General features: G+C 51.2%; 2 protein-coding genes across 2 annotated transcripts; both read left to right on the forward strand.

The window, feature by feature from the left end:
* Positions 1–4,344: 4,344 nt before the first annotated feature.
* LOC129713821 (E3 ubiquitin-protein ligase TRIM56-like) lies at positions 4,345–8,239 on the forward strand. The gene has a single exon (XM_055663140.1). The coding sequence runs from the start codon at positions 4,741–4,743 to the stop codon at positions 6,691–6,693; it is 1,953 nt and encodes a 650-aa protein (XP_055519115.1). The 5' UTR covers positions 4,345–4,740; the 3' UTR covers positions 6,694–8,239.
* An 87-nt stretch (positions 8,240–8,326) lies between these two features.
* Positions 8,327–16,799, forward strand: LOC129713819 (E3 ubiquitin-protein ligase TRIM56-like). Its single transcript, XM_055663138.1, has 2 exons — positions 8,327–9,083; positions 12,150–16,799. The coding sequence occupies exon 2, from the start codon at positions 12,164–12,166 to the stop codon at positions 14,138–14,140; it is 1,977 nt and encodes a 658-aa protein (XP_055519113.1). The 5' UTR covers positions 8,327–9,083; positions 12,150–12,163; the 3' UTR covers positions 14,141–16,799.
* Positions 16,800–16,908: the final 109 nt, after the last annotated feature.

A 16,908-nucleotide genomic window follows, 5' to 3' on the forward strand; every position in this document is an offset into this window, starting at 1 on the left:
AATGTTTGTAATCCTGTCATACCACCCCCCTTTTTGAAAAGCTTTGTTCGGGCCTGTGGTGTCTGTCTTGCGCTTCTTGTGCGTGGCGGTGGACAAATTGGTGGAAACGGGGCCGCAAAGTGAACGCAGTTTCCTTCCTAGTCAGGGTCAAAGAGAGAGAGTCAGAATCAAAGATCTTCGCTATAAGATCTTTGGTCAGAATGTCAAAGGATTACTTTTCATAGTTCTGTCTAGGTTCTTATCAGTTGTAACCTTGAGTGCACAAGCTGTCCTTTGTGTTCAGACTTGTTTTCAAGCAGATAACTTTTTCAAACCAAACTAACCCTATTAATTCTCTGCTCTATTATTTTCCTTCACAAGTCGATAGGATGGTAAATAATGCGTATGTGTTTGACAGGACGCATATTATGTCTATGCTGGAGTTTAGAAGGATGGGACACACACACCTCATTAAAAGCTTACCGAATAGTGAAAGGCTTGGATGGGGTGGATGTGGAGAGGAAGTTTCCACTGGTGGGACAGTCTAGAACCAGAGGTCATAGCCTCAGAATAAAAGGATGTACCTTCAGAATGGAGATTAGTAGACATTTATTTAGTTAATGGTTGGTGAATGTGTGGAATTCAGAGGTCTATGGAGGTCAGGTCAATGGATATTTTTAAGGCAGAGATAGATATATTTTTGTTTAGTAGGGCTGTCAAGGGTTATGGGGAGAAGGCAGGAGAATTGGGTGAAGAGGGGAAGATAGATTAGCCATGATTGATTGGGGAGTAGACTTGATGGGCAGAATGGCCTAATTCCTCTCATATCACATGGACATAGGTCTGCAGAAGGGTCTCGACCCCGAAACGTCACCCATTCCTTCTCTCCAGATACGCTGCCAGATCCGCTGAGTTCCTCCAGCGCTTTGTGTCTATCTTCGTCGTAAACCAGCACCTGCAGTCCCCCCCCCCCCCCCTCCCCCCCCAGCGTAAACAAGTAGAATTCTCACCAAAGATCATTGGTTCTCACTGAGTACACACACACACACTAAGTGAGACATAAAAGGGCAGCGGGGCGGAGAGACCGGCTGCCCCGCCTCTGTCTCTCAGTTCGCTGGTCATTTTCTCGCCTCGCAGCAGAGACGTGGACCTCCACACTCACCACCAAAGATCGTCTCTGCTCACCACCAACCCAGCTCAGGTGAGTGAGATGCTGCAGAGGGCGGCCCGGGCGACCTCAGTGGGAGGGAGGTTGAGATAGGATGTAGGAGTGTGGTTTTTGTTTAATATCTCCTGTCGACCGCTCCACTGTGGTGGGCTCGAAAGTCCGGTGGACCTTCTCTCCAGAACGTCCCAGAAGAGTGTATGAGAGTATGAACGTGTGAGCGGGAGAGAGAGCAAGTGGGAGCGAGAGAAAGAGTGTGGAAGAGTGTGAGGGGAAGAGACAGACACAGAGACAATAGGTGTAGGAGTAGGCCATTCGGCCCTTCGAGCCAGCACCGCCATTCAATGTGATCGTGGCTGATCATCCACAATCAGTACCCCCCCCCCCCCCCCTCCCCCGTTCCTGCCTTCTCCCCATTTCACTTATTCTCTGCCACAGAAGGTAGTCGAGGCCAGTTCATTGGCTATATTTAAGAGGGAGTTAGATGTGGCCCTTGTGGCTAAAGGGATCGGGGGTATGGAGAGAAGGCAGGTACAGGATACTGAGTTGGATGATCAGCCATGATCATATTGAATGGGGGTGCAGGCTCGAAGGGCTGAATGGCCTACTCCTGCACCTATTTTTTATGTTTCTATGATGGGGAGGGAAGAAGAAATGAGAGGAGCGGAGGGGAGAAGAGAGGGGAGGGGGGAAGAAGGGAGAGGAGGGGAGGGGAGAAGAAGAGAGGAGAGAGCAGGGATGGGAGGGGAGTATGTTAAAACACAAGGTTCAGAAATGAAACGGGGTCTTTGCGTTACTTTGGGAACCAAGTGTCACCTCTCCCAGGCAATGACTCTCATTCCCACCTGGTCCTCGGTTGGTCACTGGTTTCTTCCCAGCTGTTATCAGGCAACTGAATCATCTCACCACAACTCGAGAGCAGTCTACTATCTGCCTCTTCAGAGACTCTCAAACTATCTTTGATCGGACTTTACTGGCTTTACCTTGCACTAAATTGTTATTCCCTTATCAGGTATCCCACATACACTGTAAATGGCTCGATTGTAATCATGTATTGTCTTTCCGCTGACTGGTTAGCACACAAAAGCTTTTTACAGTAGATGACACTAAACTGAACAATAGTTCTATGTTAGACAAAAGTGCTGGAGAAACTCAGCAGGTGAGGCAGCATCTATGGAACGAAGGAAACGTCGCCTATTTCCTTCGTTCCATAGATGCTGCCTCACCCGCTGAGTTTCTCCAGTATTTTTGTCTACCTTCGATTTTCCAGCATCTGCAGTTCCTTCTTAAACACTTGGAGTTAGATATTACCCGTGTGAACGAATTGGCCAGATTCACTCTGTTGGTAGGGGGTATTCTTGCGGTGGTTGTTCCCGGGTTGTTGCTGCCTACGTCTTTTATACTAATTTTCCTTCAATCTCCTAAAGGAAGCCTTTGTCCTAACCCAAGACTCCCATGGCTTTACATCAATCATTTCAAGCTGTCACTACTCTTAAGTGGCTGAATAAACAAAACACATCTTCATTCCTTATCAGGCGAGGGAGTTCTCAATTATGTTGCCTGTTCATACCTCCTTCACATTAGAGAGTTATTTTGCAGTATGTGCGTTCCAGGCACCTTATCTTCTCAAGGCCGTCCTGCCTTAGCCGTGAAGTTACCTTCAGCTCTGCTTCCACCAGATGTCAATGACATGACCATTTTCACTGCGCTTTTTTCTCTTGGCTCCAGCATTTAGCTCTGTCTGTCTCCGGCTAGCAGCATCCTCCCAAAGCCTGTCGGGATACTTGACATCCAGTCCCAGATATATGCTCCTCTAGTATCTTTGGGCTATAGTTCATGTATACACACACATGCATGCATATATATACTACTAGACCAAGTGGGACCCGTTGCGCCCCGTGCGGGCAGGGGGGGGGGGGGGGTGCGTTGGCGTCCCTCGGAGCAAATCTCCCCATCACCTCCCACAAGGAAAATTATGGAATTTATGGAGGCAATCAATCGTCCCCACGTTGGGGGGGAGCGGGCAGCGTGGATGCGTAGGGGAAGGGGGTTGCGGGCAATCTTTCTCTCTCCCTCGATGGCAGCTTTGGCCAGGCCCTCTCATAGATGAACAGAGGCCCAGGCCAATTTCAATATAAGAGGCCCCCAAACCAAGACCAAGCAGAGGCCCCTCAATTTTAGAGGACCCCAAATCAAGATCCCTTTGAAGCAGACAGGCATGAGGCTCGTTGCCCCCCCCCCCCCCCCCCCCCCTGCCTTTGGCAACCTCTCCTTCTGCGGCAGTTACCGGGGAGGTGTAGGAGGGGGGAGAGATTGTGATCAAAGTTGTGATGCCATTGGTTGTGATGCCATTGTGGCACTCGGCAGCCTGAGAGCCCATGGTGATTGGTGCACTGTGATTGGCATTGTGACATCATCACTGGAAGCTCCTGGAAAAAGGCTGTGTGTGAGAACCGTTTTATTGCCATTTTTTTTTCATTTGAATCACCAATAACGTGACATATAGGATGAAATCTTAAGTGAACCTGGAGGGGGAAAATGTGTCAGAATGTGTAAATGTTTAAGCCCTGTCATGTAGTGTTTTGAGGAAGAAACAAAGAATACAGACACACATACAACACACACACAAGATGAGACTAGACTAAGTGGGACCCGTTGTGTCTCAGTCATACGGGAGGCTTGGTCCCCCAACACAACCCATTCCCCAACACAATATTCCACCACTCACCCATAATGCGGCTCATTTCAGCTCATCTCTCAGCACTCCCTCCCCCTCCTCTTCATGTGTGGGAGGGGAGGGAGGGAAGTCGGGTGTGTGGCGGAGAGGGGGTGCGGGAGGGGAGGAGAGGTGGTGTGTGTGTGGGCGGGGAGGTGTAGGAGGGGGGGGAGGTTGCTGTATGGGGGGGGGGGGGGTGGGTGGGAGGAGAGGTGTGTATATGGGCGGGAGGTGTGTGGGTGGGGGGGAGTGGGGTGTGTGCGGGCGGGGAGAGGGGTGTGTGGACGGGGGGGAGTGGTGTACTGGGTGGGGGAGGGATTTGGGGGCCGATGGGGGGAGGGGGGGGTGTGCAGGTGGGGGGGGGTTGAGGGGGGGTGTGGGGGGGAGAGAGCTCAGAGAAAAGACGGGGAAGAGCCATGGGGGAGAAGGGGGTATCATGGAGGAGGGGGGCAGGAGCTAATGAGGGGGACCAGAGGGGAAGTAGTTGGAGCTGGCTGTGCAACGTGGGCTTTCATTTATTATATTGTTTCCAGCCTACTATCTTTACACATTCTGTTGTGCTGCTGCAAATAAGAATCTCATTGTTTTATCTGGGACATATGACAATAAAACACTCTTGATTCTCAGACGTATTTAAAAACAAAAACTTTCCGTGAGCAAACTTCTCATCGAGTCAGTGTGGAAACAGGCCCTTCGGCTCAACTTGCCCACACCGGCCAATGTCCCAGCCACATTAGTCCCACCTGCCTGCGCTTGGTCCATATCCCGCCAAACTGGTCCAATTCATGTACCTGTCTAACTGTTTCTTAAAACGTTGGGATAATCCCAGCCTCAACTACCTCATTGTGTCCTCTGATCTATTGCAGGTTGTGTCCACATCATGGCCATGTCGGGGGATATTACGGATCAGATACAAAATGATCTATTAAACTGCAAGATCTGCCTCAGTAGGTTCATACAGCCCAAGATGCTGCCTTGTGCTCACACCTACTGCCAGGGGTGCCTGGAGAAGATGGTTAGGTCAGACCGGAAGGTGCAGTGCCCGGAGTGCAGGGAAGAGTTTGACGTGAGAGGTGGGGTCAGCAAACTCAAGACCAACTTTCACATTAACAGTCTGATGGATATCATCAAGAGCAAGGAGAATGAGAAGGTGGTCTGCAGTTGGTGCGCGACAGCTGGTCTCAGCGAGATTGCCGCCGTGGCTCGGTGTAAAACCTGCCTCAAGTGCCTCTGCCCGCCTTGCAAGCTCACCCATGGGACTGCCAACCCGCGCCACGTGCTGGAGGATCTGCCCGGTTACGTCGCCGGCCCTTGCGAGGCAGAGACAAAGATGCAGAAGATGATCTACTGCCAGGGCCACCCAGGAACCCTGGTGGACCATCTCTGCAACACCTGCAACAGCGTGATCTGCAGCAGTTGTTCCTCGCATGCCCACGCCAGGCACTCGAAGGTGTCCCTGGCCAACGCAGGGGCCACAGCTAGACCCACGGTGATGAATCTCATGGAGAGACTGAAGACTGACATGCAGTCGCTGGTCCAACAGGAAGACGACATCGTCCAGGCAATGGAGGGGATGAAGGCGACGGAAAGATCACTGATGTCTATGATAGAGTCCACCCTGGCCGAGGTCATAAACAACTTGATAAAACATGGCGACACCATCAAGGACACGCTCTCCAGTTACGTCAGGGAGCAGGAAGAATTGTACAAGGTCGCGCGGGATGATATTCAGCTCAAGATCAAGAAGGCGAAGGACACCAGGGAATTTTCCCAGGGGGTCCTGGGTTCCGGTAAAATGAGGGAAATAGTCTGCCTGCGGTCCGTCGTGGAAGAACAGATCGATGGACTCCAAGCGCCGAGGGTCCCGGACGACAAGAAGACCCGCCCCAGCCTGACCGTCAACGAGTCGCTCAAGAGCATGCTGTCTCACTCCAACCTTTTCAGCCTCACCTTCGGTGAAGAATCGGCCGCCAAGGCAGTGGCCGTTCCAGCAAAAAGCCCGCAGGCCTACACTCCCCTCCCCCAACCCAGGCAGAGGGCGTGGAATCTACATTGGTTCAACACAGAGCTGGGTGGTGACCAGTACGATCCGGCGCTGACGGGCGTTAGCGTCTCCAACGACGGCATCATCGTGGTGGCGGACGAAGACAATTCCCTTCTGAAATGCTTCACCGACGACGGGCACCTCACTGCGACCATCTCACTGCCGGACAATAACGCACATCCATGCAGTGTTGCCATCTTTGACGACACCATCGCCTGCTCGTCTGGGAACCGGCTGTACATGCTGGACATGGACGGGACTTTGCTGAGGAAGCTTTTCCTCCGCGGCTACGAGTCCGTCTACCCCCTCGCCGCCTACAGGGATGAATACGTGGCTGTGAGTGAGGGGTCCATGTGCTCCCTCTCCCTGTACAACAGCAACGGGCAGGTGGTCGACAGGGTGAAGCCGTACGGCTACGAGGGGGGGCGGTTCCTCTTCCTCGCCATCAACAGCGACGAGCAGTTCATCGTGGTCGACTGCGGCAAGAAGTGCATCCTGATCTTCGACAGGGATGGCTACATCTTCACCACCTGTGACCAGGTCACCATGAACGGGGTGGGTCAGGCGATCTGTCCCTACAGCATCTGCACGGACAAAGACGACAATATTATGGTCACCGAGTGGAACCGGATCCTCTTGTTTTGGCCCAACGGGAACTTCAGGGAGGAGCTGCTGACCGTCGCCAACGGCCTTCACAAACCACGTGTCATCACCGTCGACAATTACAACAACCTGGTCGTCACCCAAGGCAACGGGTTCATCACCATATACCAGCTGGACCTCTCTTAGTGCATCGGTGACAGGAGCACAACTAGACCACTCGGCCCATCTAGTCCACTCCGCCCTTTGATCTCTCATTCCCTCCCAACCCCCTTCTCCTAACCTCTCCCCATCACCCCTGGCACCCGTACTAATCAGGAATCTATCTGTTTCTGCCTTGAAAATACCCATTGACTTGGCCTCCACAGCCTTCTATGGCGCAGCGGGTATGGAGTTTGCAGGTTCTCCCTGCGACCGTGAGGATTTCCTCCCACATCCCAAAGACGTGCGGGTTTGTAGGATGATCGGCCCACTGGAGATTGCCCCTAGTGTATAGGAAGTGGATGAGAATTTGGGATTACATAGAACTGGTGTGAACATGTGATCGATGGTCAGCATGGACTTAGTGCTTTTAGTGACATGGGCAGGCATGTGGATATGCTGGAAATTGAGGGATATGGGCCATGTACAGATAGATTAGATTACTATATTTTGGCATCATATATTTCAACATCAACCCTGCCTTCTGTGGCAATGAATTCCACAGATTCACCACCCTCTGACTAAAGAAATTGATCCTCATCTCCTTCCTTTTTATCGGAGGCTGTGGCCTCTGGTCTTTGACTCCCCCACTCATGGAAACGTCCTCTCCACATCCACTCTCTCCAGGCCTTTCACTATTTGGTAAGTTTCAATGAGCCCCCCCCCCCCCCCAACATCCTTGTAAACTCCAGCGAGTACAGGCCCAGTGCCATCAGATGCTCATCATACGTGAACCCATTCATTCCTGGGATCATTCTTATAATCATCCACTGGACCCTCTCCAACGCATCCACATCCCACCTTGGATGTGGGGCCCAGAACTACGACGAGCCACCACCATCATTCCACCATCTCGATCGTGGCTACAGCACATGACAAAAGGTGCAACGGTAGAGTTGCTGCCTCACAGCGCCAGAGACCGGGATTCAATCCTGACCTCGGGTGCTGTCTGTACAGAGTTTGCACGTTCTCTCCCTGACCTGCGTGGGTTTTCACCTGCTCCTCCAGATTCCTCCCACACACCAAAGATGCACGAGTTTGCAGGTTAATTGACTTCTGTAAATTGTCCCTAGTATGTGTAGGATAGAACTAGTGTACGGGTCACGAATGGTTAGCACAGACCCGTTGGGCCGAAGGGTCTGTTTCCACACTGTATCTCTAAACCAAATGCAATGTTAGTGATTACTGACCAAGTCTTGGTTAAAGTCCACATTGAACTTTGATTAAGTCTCGACCCGAAAAGTCACCAATTCCTTTTCACCAGAGATGCTCTCTGACCCGCTGAGTTACTCCAGATTTTTGTGTCTCTCTGTATTTGATTAGCTCTCTCAAGCATGGCAGTTACCAATTAATCTAGTCATATTTCTGATTTATGTTTATAGTGAATAGAAGAGCTTATCAAAATGTTGTTTTCATACAAGCAAAAAACATAACTAATCATTCCATTCGATCCAATCTCTTGTTTGCCTCAATGTGCTCTTTCGTTGCTGTAATTAGAAAATTAAATAAACATTTATGAAGTTCTTTAACATCAGTGTTTCTCCTGTGAGTTTGTATAGAGTGGTGACATATCTACACTGGCTGTGTCCATCTGTGTCAGGCTGCTACATTTGGTCAAAAGCAACTTCAAGTAACATTGGGCAGAATCTTTACTCTTCAGACAACATTTCTGGAGGACATGGATGGCTGATCTCTGGGTCAGGCAGCATCTCTGCGAAATCGTTAACTGGAAAGGGTGCTGAGAAGAATTACGAGGACGTTACCAGGACTCGAGGTGCCTGAGATACAGGGAGAGGTTGGACAGGCTAGGACTTTATTACCTAGAACACAGGAGGATGAGGGGTGATCTTATAAGAGGTGTACAAAATCATGAGGAATAGAACTGGTAGACGCACAGGGTCTCTTGCCCAGAGTATGGGGGAATTGAGGACCAGGGGGCATAGGTTTAAGGTGAAGGGGGAATTATTTAATAGGAATCTGAGGGGTAACCTTTTCACACAAAGGGTGCTAGGTGCATGGAACGAGCTGCCGGAGGAGGTAGTTAAAGGGTCTCGACCACGTAACGTCACCCATACCTACTCTCCAGAGATGCTGCCAGAGCCGCTGAGTTCCTCCAGCACGATGTGTCTATCTACGGCGTCAACCACCTGCAGTTCCTTGCTCTCCAGCGTAAACAAGCCGGGTTCTCACTGAGTACACACGCACACAAACACACTAAGTGAGACATAAAGGTAAAGGGCAGCGGGGCGGAGAGACCGGCTGCCCCGCCTCTGTCTCTCAGTTCGCTGGTTATTTTCTCGCCTCGCAGCAGAGACGTGAACCTCCACACACACACTCACCACCAAAGATCGTCTTTGGTCACTACCACCCCAGTTCAGGTGAGTGAGATGCTGCAGAGGGCGGCTGGCGGGTGGGGTCAGGGGGAGGAAGGGAGTGAGGTTGAGATAGGATGTAAGAGCGGGTTGTTTTTTAATCTCGAGGCGCCGGGACATCCGCCTCACTGCGGTGGGCTAGGAAATCTGGCCCATCACACGGCGCTGTGATGTTGCCCCGTCTCTGGTTGGGGCGGGAGGGAAGAGGAGAGGAGGGAAAGGGAACGACGTGGTGGAGATGGGAGGGGAGGAGAAGGGATGGAAGAGCAGGAAATGGTAGGGTTAGGGTAGGGGAGAAGAAAATAGAGGCGGGGAGGGAAGAAGAAGAGAGGAGAGAGCAGGGATGGGAGTATGTTAACAAACAAGGTTCATAGATGAAACGGGGTCTTTGCGTGACTTACTCGGCTGTTCGCTGGTGGAAGCGTTTTAAGCCACTGTAAATTTAAAGGGGCTGTTCAACAACAATGTCGCCGTGTCTTTACTTTCACTTTCCATTCTGGAATCTCACTCACTCTTTAAGTTTCGTTTCTAGCTGGGGTGAATCACAGCATGGAAATAGCCCCTTCGGCCCACCGAATCCATGCTAACAATCGATCACTCATTCACGCACACCTCCAGATTCAGGGACAGTTTCTTCCCAGCTGTTATCAAGCAACTGAATCACCTTACCACAACTCGAGAGCAGACCTGAACTACTATCTCTCAGTTCACTCTGCACCTCCATCCCCCACCAGGATGGCCTCAAAGCCCTCCGGTTCTTCCTCGACCAGAGGAGCGACCTATACCCAGCCACTGACACTCTCCTCCGCCTAGCGGAGTTGGTTCTCACCCTCAACAACTTTACTTTTGACTCCTCCCATTTCCTCCAAACACAAGGCGTAGCTATGGGCACACGCATGGGCCCCAGCTACGCCTGCCTCTTTGTCGGGTACGTTGAACAATCCTTGTTCAATACTTACCAGGGCCCCATCCCCGAGCTCTACCTCCGTTACATTGACGACTGCTTTGGGGCCACCTCCTGCACCCACACACAACTGACTGACTTCATCCACTTCGCCATCAACTTCCATCCGGCACTCCAATACACCTGGACCATTTCCGACACTTCCGTACCATTCCTTGACCTCACCATCTCCATCGCAGGGGACAGGCTTCTGACCGACATACACTACAAACCAACTGACTCACATGGCTATCTGGACTACACGTCTTCCCACCCTGACCCCTGTAAAGACTCCATCCCCAACTCCCAATTCCTCTGCCTACGCCGCATCTGTTCCCAGGTTCAAGTGGATGAAGTCAGCCAGACGTTCCACACCAGGGCATCGGAAATGTCCTCGTTCTTCAGGGAACGGTGATTCCCCTCAGCCACCATAGATGAGGCTCGCACCAGGGTTCTCATCCATACCCTGCAACACTGCTCTCTCTCCCCATCCCCGCACTCGCAACAAGGGCAGAGTCCCCCTAGTCCTCACCTTTCACGCAACCAGCCGGCAAATACAACAAATAATCCTCCGCCATTTCCGCCACCTCCAACGTGACCCCACCACTCGGCACATCTTCCCATCTCCCCCTATGTCCGCCTTCCGCAAAGACCGCTCTTTTAGAATATTTTAACAGTGGTGCACCTGGTTCTCCAGGTTTGATCCTGACTACGTGGTCATAGGGAGAACATGCAAACTCCACACAGAGATCGCCCGTGGTCGGGATGGAACCCAGGGACTCTGGCACTGTGCGGCAGCTGCACCTGTTAAAATAGAGCTCTGATCTAAACAATTACAGGTCCACCACCAATTTCTCGGCACTCTTGGTTCCGGAGCCTTGCCGGATGATCCGTTTTGCCAGACCAACAGAGGTCACGGCCTCCGAGAGGAGTCTAACGGTCTTGGAACATTCCGCCTAGGCCGCCGAGGGTCCGCAAAGTCTGCCTTGGAAGCCATCTATGGGAACGGGTCTGCCGGTTCTGACTGGACTGGAGTAAGTGGCGGCACGGTGGCACAGCGGTAGAGTTGCTGCCTCACAGCCCCAGAGACCCGGGTTCCATCCTGACCACAGGTGCAGTCTGTACAGAGTTTGTACGTTCTCCCCGTGAGTTTCTTCTGGGTGCTCCGGTTTCCTCCCACACTCTAAAGACGTATATGTTTGTAGGTTAATTGGCTTGGTATAATTGTAAATTATCCCTAGTGTGTGAAGGGATAGGATAGCTGGGATCGCCAGTCGGGGCGGTGGGCCGAAGGGCCGTGTTTCCGGAATGTATCTCTATATGAGAAAAAACTCAGCCGCAGGAGGGCAAGTTTAAAGTCCCAATGAGGTCGATATCGGCCGCCTCACCCAGCCAGGGCGCTTCATTTTTGGGGGGACTTCCAGGAGGAGGTTTCAAGTGCGCTCTGGTCATTTTGTCCGGATTAAAGGAGGTGCTGGATCACCAGTTGCCAGAAAATCGGTGGCGGAGTATTATTGTTTGTTTTTTCTGTGTATGTATCTGTGAGTGTAAAACAAGTAAGAATCTTACTATTCTATCTGGGACATCTATCTTATACTATTAAAACTCTGTGTGTGTGTGTGTGTGTGTGTGTGTGTGTGTGGTTGTCTGTCAGGTTCGGCCTTTGATTCCTTGGTTTGCCAGCACCACACGCTGAAACTCTTTTCCATTTCGCTAGCTAATTCACTTTTACATTCACTCATGCACTCCCCAAAACATTTGGACATGTTTTTATACGTTTTTTAATAAAATCCTCCCCCCCCCCCCCCCCCCCCCCCCCCCCCCCCCCCCCCCCCCCCCCCCCCCCCCCCCCCCCCCGTTCTCGGGGTCGGAAGCACATTCGGAAACCAGACCCAACGGGTCTTCACTTGGTCTAGTAGAACAATAAAACAATCTTGATTCTCAGACTTGTATTTTAAAACCCAAACTTTCTGTGACCAAAATTCTCATGGTGTGGAAACAGGCCCTTTGACTCAACTTGCCCACACCAGCCAATATGTCCCAACTACACTAGTCCCTCTGACTGTTTCTTAAAACGTTGGGATAGTCCCAGCCTCAACTACCTTGTTGTGTCCTCTGATCTATTGCAGGTTGTGTCCACATCATGGCCATGTCGGGGGATATTACGGATCAGATACAAAACGATCTATTAAACTGCAAGATCTGCCTCAGTAGGTTCATACAGCCCAAGATGCTGCCTTGTGCCCACACCTACTGCCAGGGGTGCCTGGAGAAGATGGTTAGGTCAGACCGGAAGGTGCAGTGCCCGGAGTGCAGGGAAGTGTTTGACGTGAGAGGTGGCGTCAGCAAACTCAAGACCAACTTTCACATCAACAGTCTGATGGATATCATCAAGAGCAAGGAGAATGAGAAGGTGGTCTGCAGTTGGTGCGCAACTACTGGTCGCCGTGAGACTCCCGCCGTGGCTCGGTGTAAAACCTGCCTCAAGTGCCTCTGCCCGCCTTGCAAGCTCACCCACGGGACTGCCAACCCACGCCACGTGCTGGAGGATCTGCCCGGTCACATCGCCGGCCCTTGCGAGGCAGAGACAAAGATGCAGAAGATGATCTACTGCCAGGGCCACCCAGGAAACCTGGTGGACCATCTCTGCAACACTTGCAACAGCGTGATCTGCAGCAGTTGTTCCTCACACGCCCACGCCAGGCACTCGAAGGTGTCCCTGGCCAAGGCAGGGGCCACAGCTAGACCCACGGTGATGAATCTCATGGAGAGACTGAAGACTGACACGCAGTCGCTGGTCCAACAGGAAGACGACATCGTCCAGGCAATGGAGGGGATGAAGGCGACGGAAAGATCTCTGATGTCTATGATAGAGTCCACCCTGGCCGAGGTCATAAACAACTTGATAAAACAGGGCGACACCATCAAGGAAACGCTCTCCAGTTACGTCAGGGAGCAGGAAGAATTGTACAAGGTCGCGCGGGATGATATTCAGCTCAAGATCAAGAAGGCGAAGGACACCAGGGAATTTTCCCAGGGGGTCCTGGGTTCCAGTAAAATGAGGGAAATAGTCTGCCTGCGGTCCGTCGTGGAAGAACAGATCGATGGACTCCAAGCACCGAGGGTCCCGGACGACAAGAAGACCCGCCCCAGCCTGACCGTCAACGAGTCGCTCAAGAGCATGCTGTCTCATTCCAACCTTTTCAGCATCACCTTCGGTGAAGAATCGGCCGCCAAGGCACTGGCCGCTCCAGCGAAAAGCAAGCCGCGCAAGAGCCCGACGAAAAGCCCACTGGCCTACACTCCCCACCCCCAACCCAGGCAGAGGACGTGGAATCTACATTGCTTCAACACGTTGCTGGGTGGTGAATTGTGTGATCCGAACCTGACGGGCGTCAGCGTCTCCAGCGACGGCATCATCGTGGTGGCAGACCAAGAAAATTCCCTTCTGAAATGCTTCACCGACGACGGGCACATCACCGCGACCATCTCACTGCCGGACGATGACGAACCATGCAGTGTTGCCATCTTTGATGGCACCATCGCCTGCTCGTCTGGAAACCGGTTGTACATGTTGGACATGGACGGGACCAAGCAGAAGAAGCTCTTGCTCCGTGGCTCCGAATCCATCTACCACCTCGCCGCCTACAGGGATGAATACGTGGCGGTGAGCGAGGGCTCCATGTGCTCCCTCTCCCTGTACGACATCAACGGGAAGATGGTCAAAAGAGTGAAGCCGTGCGGCTACGAGGGGGCGCGCTTCCTCTTCCTCGCCATCAACAGCGACGAGCAGTTCATCGTGGCCGACTACGGCAAGAAGTGCATCCTGATCTTCGACAGGGATGGCTGCGTCTTCACCACCTGTAACCAGGTCACCATGAACGGGATGGGTCAGGCGATCTGTCCCTACAGCATCTGCACGGACAAAGACGACAATATTATGGTCACCGAGTGGAACCGGATCCTCTTGTTTTGGCCCAGCGGGAACTTCAGGGAGGAGCTGCTGACCGTCGCCAACGGCCTTCACAAACCACGCGTCATCACCGTCGACAATTGCAACAACCTGGTCGTCACCCAAGGCAACGGATGCATCACCGTGTACCAGCTGGACCTCTCTTAGTGCATCGGTGACAGGAGCACAACTAAGCCACTCGGCCCATCTAGTCCACTCCACGATTCAGTCATGGCTGATCTCTCATTCCCTCCCAACCCCCTTCTGCCTTCTCCCCATCACCCCTGACACCCGTACTAATCAGGAATCTATCTGCCTCTGCCTTGAAACTACCTATTGGCGGCCTCCTGTGGCGCAGCGGGTATGGAGTTTGCACGTTCTCCCTGCAACCACGAGGTTTTCCTCCCACATCCCAAAGACGTGCGGGTTTGTAGGTTAATCGGCCCTCTGTAGATTGCCCCCAGTGTGTAGGGAGTGAATGAGAATTTAGGATAACATAGAACTAGTGAGAACATGTGATCGATGGTCAGCGTGGACTCAGTGCTTTAAGTGACATGGGCAGGCATGTGGATATGCTGGAAATTGAGGGATATGGGCCACGTACAGGTAATTAGATTAGTATATTTTGGCATTATATATTTCGGCCATTAACCCTGTTTTCTGTGGCAATTAATTACACAGATTCACCACCCTCTAAATAAAGAAATTCATCCTCATCCTTTTATTCGGAGCCCGTGGCCTCTGGTCTTGGACTCCACCACTAGTGGAAATGTCCTCTCCACATACACTGAATTCCGGCCTCCAGCGAGTACAGGCCAAGTGCCATCAGACGCTCATCATACGTGAACCTATTCATTCCTGAGATCATTCTCGTAATCCTCCTCTGGACCCTCTCCAACGCCTCCACATCCATCCACTGCTCACAATACTCCAAATGCGGCCCGACCCGCGCCTTCTAGATTCTCAGCATTACCTCAGAGTGGACCACCTTCTGAAGTTTCACGCATGTGGCGCTGAGTATGTCAGTGACTGTGCTATGTTAGGGAGCGGTCCTTGACATCCAGGCTGTATTTTGAGTCGAGCTCAGAGCAGTCGACCTGTGCACAGGATATTTTTAAGGCAGATTTTTAGATCGACAGATTCTCGATTAGTACGGGTGTCGAGAAAGCAGGCGAAAGTGGATGAGAGGGAAAGATGAATCAGCCTTGTTTGAACGGCGGAGCAGACTCGATGGGCAGAATAGCCAGCGCAGTGATAGACTTGCTTCCCGACAGCGTCAGAGACCCAGGTTTGATCCTGTCTATGGGCGCTGTCTATGGAGTTTGCAAGTTCTCCCCGTGATCACGTGGGTTTTTTCCAGGTGCTCTGGTTTCCTCCAAAACTAAAGACGTACAGGGAGAAAATAATCGTCACTAGTGTGTAGGATACTCCTACTGTACGGGGTGATCGCTGGTCGGCACAGACTTGGTGGGCCGAAGGGCCAGTTTCCGCACTATACCTCTGAGGTCTAAAATTGTGTGGTCCAACAACATGGAGATGTTCTTTGGGTTCTGGGTTTGGTTAGAGGTGAGCAAGCTTCACTTTTTATCATGGTACATCTGACGGTGTTTCTTTGCTGTCCACATTTAGATGCTGTAATTGATTCATATTCCACCATCTGTTTGAAAGTGCGGCACAATGACGCAGCTGTAAAGCTGCTATCTGACAGCTCCAGAGACCCGGGTTCGGTCCCAACTGCGGAGCCGCCTATGTGGAGTTTGTACCTTCTCCCTGTGACCGTGTGGGTTTTCTCCGGGTGCTCCCACATCCCAAAGACGTACGGGTTTGTAGGCTAATTGGCTGCTGTATATTGCCCCTAGAGTGTGGGACATAGATCTGGTGTCAACGGGTCGATCGATGGTCAACGCAGTCTCGGTGGGATGACGGACCTGTTTCCATGCTGTATCTCCAAATTCTAAATATCCCACCATTGCACTAAAGAGCTGAGGGTTCAGCACAGGTAGTTTGGATTTCACCATGGGATTGCTGGAGAGATCATTCATAGGCATTACTCATCCATTTAGGATTCCTGTGGACCAACACTACCAACGATAATGATGAGATGTAAACAAATGCACTCATATAATACAAGTTTACTTCAGTAAGGATCATTGAGGATATAGGGAAAGCTTTTGATTATTAAATCAAATAAGCTTTGCAAAGAGATGTAAAGCAGCTGCCTCACAGCGCCAGAGACCCGGGTTTGATCCCGCTGACGGGTGCTGCCTGTGCGGAGTTTGCATGTTCTCCCTTTGACCGCGTGGATTTTCTGCCACATTCTAAAGATATGCAGGGTTGTCGGTTAATTGGCTTTTGTGAATTATAAGATGCGAAACTGGGATAACATTGAACTCGAGTGGACGAGTAATTGATGGTCAGCGTGGACTTGATGGGCTGAAGCGCCAGTTTGCACACTGTATCTCTAAACTGAACGCAATATTATGGACCAAGTCTTGGTTAAAGTCCACATTGCACTATGATTAAGAGTCTCAACCCGAAAAGTCACCAATTCCTTTTCTCCAGAGATATTGTCTGAGCCGCAGTTATTCCAGCTTCTTGTGTCTCTCTTTGATATTTGATTAGCTCTCAAGCATGGCAGTTACCAATTAATCTAATCTATTTGTGATTTATGTTTATAGTATGAGTACAGGAGCTTATCAAAATGTCGTTTTCATACAAGCTAAAAAAACTAATCATTCCATTCGATCCAATCTCTTGTTTGCCTCAATGTGCTCTTTCGTTGTTGTAATTAGAAAATTAAATAAACTTTTATGAAGTTCTTTAACAACAGTGTGTTTCCTGTGTCTTTGTATAGAGTGGTGACATATCTACACTGGCTGTGTCCATCTGTGTCAGGCTGCTGCATTTGGTCAAAAGCATCTTCAAGTAACATTGGG

This window comes from Leucoraja erinacea, chromosome 37 (genome assembly GCF_028641065.1).
Source record: "Leucoraja erinacea ecotype New England chromosome 37, Leri_hhj_1, whole genome shotgun sequence".
Classification (NCBI taxonomy): Eukaryota; Metazoa; Chordata; class Chondrichthyes; order Rajiformes; family Rajidae; genus Leucoraja; species Leucoraja erinaceus.

What these genes read in the sequence shown, in the direction of transcription:
- LOC129713821 (XM_055663140.1), top strand. Translation starts at nt 4,741, where the DNA reads ATGGCCATGTCGGGGGATATTACGGATCAGATACAAAATGATCTATTA.
- LOC129713819 (XM_055663138.1), top strand. Translation starts at nt 12,164, where the DNA reads ATGGCCATGTCGGGGGATATTACGGATCAGATACAAAACGATCTATTA.